The sequence below is a fragment of the Babylonia areolata genome, chromosome 2 (assembly GCF_041734735.1).
Source record: "Babylonia areolata isolate BAREFJ2019XMU chromosome 2, ASM4173473v1, whole genome shotgun sequence".
Lineage (NCBI taxonomy): Eukaryota > Metazoa > Mollusca > Gastropoda > Neogastropoda > Buccinidae > Babylonia > Babylonia areolata.
The window spans coordinates 4,889,826-4,897,213 of record NC_134877.1 but is presented as its reverse complement, the minus strand read 5'-3'; the positions used below and the strand labels follow the sequence as shown (position 1 = coordinate 4,897,213).

Genomic DNA, 7,388 nt, shown 5'->3' with positions numbered 1-7,388 from the left:
TAGCCAACACCCCTGCTGTGTATCTGCACAATCCCATTTCGGCTTCAGCCCCACCAATGTAGCCACTTACATCGTCCCTACATTACAGACAGCTATGAAGTATGTGTGTGTCCATGGACAGCAAATTCTTATTCCATGTGGTTTGGAATCCTTGGATACATACAGTACACGCCGGATATAAGAAACCCGAGGGGGGAGCATTTTTTGGTTTCTTATATCCGAGTTTTCTTATATCCGTCACGCCGGTTATAAGAAACTCGAAGGGGGGTTTCTTATATCCGAGTTTTCTTATAAAATCTTAAAGGTCGGATACATGTATAAGATAGTATTTTGAAAAAATATTTCTTATAACCGAGTTCAATGAAAAAAAGGCTTAAAAATTTCTTTTTTCTCAGTTCGTGTATGTTTTGCATTAAATTAAGAAATATCTGGTTTCTCTTAAAGACCTGCACAGAATATACTGTATATGTGTAGAGTTAATATACACCAGTGCGCTTGTGTCCTTCAATGTCAGATTTGTTTGTTTGAACATGAAAATACTGTTTTTGCTTCCCAACTGTAACGCTGGCTATGTGGTAAAGAAAAAAAAAACAAGAAAAGAAAAAAAAAAACCCACCACCAAACCAACCAACCAACCAAACAAAAAAGGGCTTAGGAGAGAGAGTGAGAGCTCCCAATCAGGCCAAAATACAAAATAATAATAAAAACAACATATAACAATAGAACAAAAAAAATGCATCACTTATCAAGGATCACATTAACAATAATGATAATAATGTAATAATAATAATATGTAATAAGACAGAGAGACAGAGAGAGGGGGGTGGAGGGGGGGGAGGCAAAACATACCGTGTTGCTGCGAACCAATTCAAAAGGTCTGTGTCCACCGATTCGAGTTTCAGTCCTCTGTTGTGCTTCATGTCTGGGTTTTTATTGGTTTCATATTGCTGCAAGTATTTCTGCTTGTCCTTTATGATTTTGGACAGCGTAGAAGCAGGTACACTCAGCTCAGTGGCAATTGTTTGCCTCTGTTTGCAGGGATTCTTCTCAACATAATCAATTATTTCAATTTTTCTCTTCAGAGAAAGTGATTGTCTCTGTCTCGCTTTCTCCGCCATTGCTGCTGGAAAGAAGTACAGGCTCTCGTATTTTTTGTTTTGCCAACATTCAATTTATCATACAATGGTAAAGAACCAATTCAAGAAAATAATACAGTGTAATGCGCAATCATGTGCCTGTCCCATGGCCCAGTAAATGCACTTTCGGTTTCTTAGAATGATTAAAATTTTCTTGGAAATGTACTTTCGGTTTCTTATATCCGAGGTTTTGTATCAAGCGGGACAAGAAATTTGCTTTCCTAAAACCGAGTTTTCTTATAAGCGAGTTTCTTGTATCCGAGTTTTTGTAATACATAATAAAGAAGAGTTTGGCCGGGGGAAAAAAATTCGTTGGCAATAACCGAGTTTTCTTATATCCGAGCTGCTTATATCCGGCGTGAACTGTACCGTGTTGCTACCTGTCTATACTTGTGTACTTTCCTCTCACGCTTATTCACAGTTCACACAGTCCCTGCATTCTTTCACACCAAATGTTCAGCAACATACAAAAGAGAAAATCTCTTTATTCCCAAAGACATAGTACATTAACAGAAAATGTAATATTTAAAAACAGTGAACAAAATCTTGGATGTATTTGTTACTGATTTTTTGTTTAAAAAAAAAGAAAAGAAAAAAAAAAGTTCACAATGTACTTCTGCTAATTAACTCCCTTGAGAAAGGACCCCCCCCCCCCTCCATCCCACCAGTATGTGTTGTGGCATTGTATATTTAAGCCTCACCCAACTTTAATCCATTCTAAAAGTAAATGTGTAAAAGTATCATGTGAACTGTAAATCCCAGCCTCTGCAAGACTGATTCTGTTTTGGTTCATTGACTGGGAAACATCTTCAAAAACGTTTTCAGTCAACAGATTGTTCCATGCAGCTATTCCATAAAGGAAACATTTAAGATCTGAGGTAATCCAGTTCATTCAACTGGTTATGTCACAAATCCAGATATGACTCATTCCAAGCTACTAAACGGATATCTGAGACTTAAACTCAGACACAAAAGAAGTAAATGATGTCAAGGCAATTCAAAATACTTGATCTGCATTTCCCTTTCCTAATGCCACATACTGTTTTCACAAGAAAACCAGAACGTTAAATGAATTATACAAGACCTTTTAAACACACAAATCCCAAGAAACATGACTACCTACATTAAAAGAGAGCAGAACCAAGGATGACTTACTGGATGAACACAATCCACAGAAGAACTCAATGACCCACAGGACCATGCTATCAAAATCTTTTTCAGAACTTCAACCACACAATCTGGAATGCTTATGTTGGGATTTGCAAATCTATTTCAAGGTGAAATTCACTAAAAAAAATTATTATTATTATTATTTTTTTTAAAAGGTGCTACAGATAGAATGAACCAAATTTTTTTTGTTTTGAACGAGTGTTGAGACATGACGGTAGGACTGTTTTAATTCAGCCATCACAAAAAAGGTAGGGGAAAGCTTCAGTGATGCAAACCAACTGAACCATTGCCTGTCACTGTGCAAGAGAAAAACACTACAGAACTTGTAACACAACAGCATAATGGAACTGTACAGAATCAAAAGCATGTCATCAATATAGTAACAACAGCGAAAATGCAAAGATGCTCCCACTCGCACGCATACACATCCCAGCACATGTCGATACACATCTACGCACACAAACATCAGTTCACAAGTATCATGGGAATTAATATTTAAATCTTGAACCTCACAAACAGATTGCAAGCATGTTATCAGGACTAGAAGCTCTCAATCTGCACAGCCACAAACCACTCCCAGAATAATGCAAGAAACATACAGGCATATGGCAAATGGAAGCTGACAATTCACCATGTATGGCAAATTGTTTCAATTCCTTGTGACAGACAGTCCTACGGATACACTGCATCAAATCACGGGTACCGCATGTACCACAGCATGTACAGAACAAAGGTGTAGCACCCTTTCACGTGCAAGAAATACACAACATACACAAAAATGCAAGCAAAGTGGACATTATTTCTAAAAGTTTTCAACAGAACACGGAAAAGGTTGTTTCTATTCTTTAATTAGAAGAAAAATGAAACGATGTAAAGTATGACATGAATGTAAACAATACAAAACACCACACGCAGGTGCAATGTGCTTGCTACTAGAGATGTACTTTTTTTTTTCTGAGAAATGAAATCAGCTTTGAGACAAGTTTCGTGGCAATCATGTTGAATTCAGTTTCCAAATGTGAAATTAGATTCCTCTTGCTGTTAAAGTCTAGTATCCCCGTTCCAACCTTTTCTCAACTAACTTCTCTGGCTTTTCGTTTTGAACAGGATACCAAATGTGCATGCTCTGTGCATTTTACCACTTGGGGACACCAGATTCCCCAACAGTGAATGCTCTGAATGAAAAGAATATCTGTAAACTGTGCAAACAGTTGCGCACGCATGCGTGTGTGAGTGAGTTGTATGTAAAGTTTTGAGCTGTGACTCAATGTCTTGTCCTTAAATTCATTAGTTAAATATGTTTTTGTTGTGTTGTGTATGTTTATTTTGTGACATGCAAAAATGAAAATAAATAATACAAAATACAAAGAAAAAACAACAAACAAAACATTCCCACCACCCATAAGAAAGACACCAGAAGTCATGCATAAAAGCATGAAAAAACAATAACAGGAAGAGAAACATAACAGTATGCAAAGTAAATGCACAAATAATAACTTACAAGCAGAACAAACAAAAAACAAATGCACACTAAAAAAATATCAAAAAAAATAAAACAGTAGATGCAGAATTACAATGAAAAATAAAGGTCTAGAACATCATGTTTTCACACACATGATACACTGTTATAAAACACATATTCTACAACTTTAGCAAACTAATTGTGTTAACAAGCACTGTGATTCTTGATTTTATTTCACATCAGATCAGGAGAAGGGACATAAGAATGAACATGGTTGTCATGGTACAGTAAAAAAAAAAAAAAAAAAAAAAAGCTATGCTAAAGAAAATATAAAGCATCACGTCTGCAGCTAACTGTGAAGTTCAATGTTTAAGAAATTCAAGTTTTTTTGTTTTTTTTTTCAATTGAAGCATCTTACACTTTCATTCAAAATTCAAAGAAATGTACTGTAACACATACAACCAATTCATCAAATATAAAAACATACCAAGAAAAAACTTACTACAAAAGAAGAGTATTAAAATCAAGCTTCACTTGCAAATAAGGAATACCACATATATCAATTATCATACTTTACCCCCACCCCACCCCCGCCAAAAAAAAAAGAAAAGAAAAGATCGAAAAAAAAACAAAAAACAAAAAAACCAACAACAAAAAAAACATTCACCACAAGTAACTTACCAGCTAAGCCAATATTTGATCAAAACAATCCACTTAAGCAGCTGAAATGCTAGCATACCACAACTGAATTTTTAAACAGAAGCATACAAACTAAGTATAAAACTATACAAAATTGTAAATAAATAAAAACAAAATAATAATAACAAGAAAGAAAAAATAAACATATCAATTTCAAAGCTTTTTCCTGAAACCAGCTGCAACACTACTACACAACCATTGTCACAAACCCGGCTGCAACACACACACACACACACACTGACTTTCACAATCACTGGCACTGCATGTGTGTGCGTTTGTACACTCTTTGTTTAAAACCACAAGTTAATGACATCAAAGCACCCAAAGATGACGAAACACAAGCACACACACACACACACACACACAAGGAGCAGAAACAGTGACCCACTATGCACAAGTACTGCACACATTAGTTTCAAACTACAACTGTGAACAGAAAAACAAGCAAAACAAAGCTCTCTAGGGAAGCTTGTGGATTTGTGACAGTAACAAAACTCCCAGCTTCTTTCCAACACCATGAATTTGCTTGAATATTCCAACATTTTAAAGTGACCAAACTAACATTCACAAACACTTAGTTCAAAGAAAACACTAACATAATAAACGACAGAAGTTCAAATACACTATGTCACTTCAAAATGCAAGAAAGTTTCACACGCAAAAAAAAGAGAGAGAGAAGAAAACCAACATTTTTTGTGGTATAATAATCGCCAATTTGTGGTTGGAACAAAACTATTGTAATAATTGACATCATGATCAAAGTTTCTGGAATAGCAACAAATCATGACAGGCCTGGCCAGTTTCTGTATCTGTGTATTCATGTACACACATGCACAAGGCTATCAACTCGTGGAGTGCAAGCATGTATACATGTGTACACACACACACTTTTAGTAGTAATAGAAATCTTTTCCAAGAGCTCTTATCTTCAGGTACAGGACTTGCACAGAACATCAACACATGATCTTCGTATCTCTCCCTTACACGCACACACATGTACACAATTTCACTGATACTGTCTCGGCAATAAAATAACTTTCTGAGTTTCTTATACATGTCATAAAATCAACACAAACAATCATGATCTCTGTGTGTGGTTTTTCTTTACCTTCCACAGCCATCACTCCTGCTTTGTGTATTAGGTAACCAGTCACTTCCACATGAAATAAATGGTGATCCCCCCCACAAAAGACTCCATAATTACATAATTTTCCCTACAGATTTGGTTACAAATACTTTAATTTTCTCTTTCCCACTTGATCATTTTTCTTTATGTTTTCATGCTGATCAGTGACACAATAGATAGAGCTTATTCAAACCACTGTTTGACTTATTAAAAAAAAAAAAAAGGAAGTAATTTTGTCCAATGCCATGAATAAAATGGAACATTAAAAAAAAGAACACAACCAAAACCCTCCCCCCTGCTCTACTCCCCCCATGAAAAAAAAAAAGAGAAAGAAAAAAAGTTGTGATTGCATTTATGTGCAGTTCAATTCCAAAAATCCCACATGCTGAGCTCAAGCAATACTGTTGTGACTTGTCCGTTTCAACTGTTCCTCATCATCTTATTTTCTAATGAGACAGCTGTTCCATCCAGCCAAAATGAAGCCAACAGCACAGGAATTGTAGGTTTCACAAAGCAGTTCGAGTTGCAAGTTACCACAGACTGCAGCAATGAAACTTTTGGTCTCTCTCTTTTTATAATATAATTATATTTACACATGTCAGAGAGACTTCAGTGCAAACCTGCCCACAGTTCAGCCCCACCCCCTAACACTCCACAAATTCAGATCCATCGATACAATGGCAACTCTCCCAAGTTATCAAATTTCTGGTAACTCTTCAAGTTATCAAGACTATTGACAACACTTCAAGTTATCAGAGTACTGACAACTCTACAAGTAATCAGATTATTGAGAACTCTCTGAGTTATCACATAGCTGACAACCCTCCCAGGTTAACGGGTTACTGACAACTCCCCATGCTATCAGATAACCGACATTTCTCAGAGTTCTCAGAATCTTCTGATTCCAGGTGAGTTGTTTTTCTGTGCCTCCCCATCACAACCTGCTTCACATCTTCATCCCCTGACCAAAAGAGTGCTGCTCAAATTGAGGGGCCTTATTTTCAACATCATGACCTCCTAACAACTTTGCAGCCTGTTTCAGTCAGTGTCTTCAGTGTGTGTGTCTGTGTGACTCTCCACTGACGCCCACTAAGGCCAAGCTGCCTCATCCAACCCTCAGACCAACAACTGCTCCATACAAAAACACCAGCAGGTCGATGCATGGACCCACCATCGAGCGGACATGCTTTCTATGACTGCGGTGAACGTCCCAGGGTCAGGTTAGGTGGTACCGCTGCCTGTGACTTGTGTGAGGGTTGTGGTGGCGCTCTCCACTTCCGTGGTGGTGGAGGGATCAGGGTTGATGGTCGTCAGGCTTTGCATGGCGGGGGACATCTTCTCTCTGACGCTCTGAATGTAGTTCTGCACACAGGCAGATCAGTCAGTTTACTGGGTGGGAAGAACAGCGAGAAAGGATACAGAGTGACAATATGAAATGTAGCAATTTTCAAAATGTTTCATTAGACAACAAATGAATGCAGGTAACAGAGTGACAATACAAAATGTAGCAATTGAAATGCTACAGTAGTCAACAAAGGAACGTAGGATATATAAAAGTGATAACAGCAAATATGAAACAAATATCTTGCATGAATTTACCATGCATACATAAAAACGATAATATTGAACAAATACCTTGCATGAATTTACCATGCATAAAAATGGACTCATCACCTGGTGATTCTATCTGCCTCACCCTATAGAATATATGACTGGAAAAGACTGAAATATGTATCAATAAGGTAGCATAAGAACCAATAAATAGGGCAGTGAGTAAAACAGTCACACTGAACGA

At 37.0% G+C, this 7,388-nt stretch overlaps 1 protein-coding gene across 13 annotated transcripts in view; it reads right to left on the bottom strand.

Annotated features, from left to right (window-relative positions):
- Positions 1-1,601: 1,601 nt before the first annotated feature.
- The window catches only part of LOC143296683 (transmembrane protein 198-like), a 44,950-nt gene continuing 39,163 nt past the window's right edge, over positions 1,602-7,388 (bottom strand). For 12 of the 13 annotated variants that reach the window (XM_076608752.1, XM_076608718.1, XM_076608812.1 and 9 more), the window contains one exon: positions 1,602-6,955. In XM_076608752.1, the coding sequence (XP_076464867.1) occupies positions 6,815-6,955 (141 nt within the window). In that variant the 3' untranslated portion in view covers positions 1,602-6,814. The remainder of the gene's footprint in view (positions 6,956-7,388) is intronic. The other variant, XM_076608805.1, reaches the window with a different exon arrangement.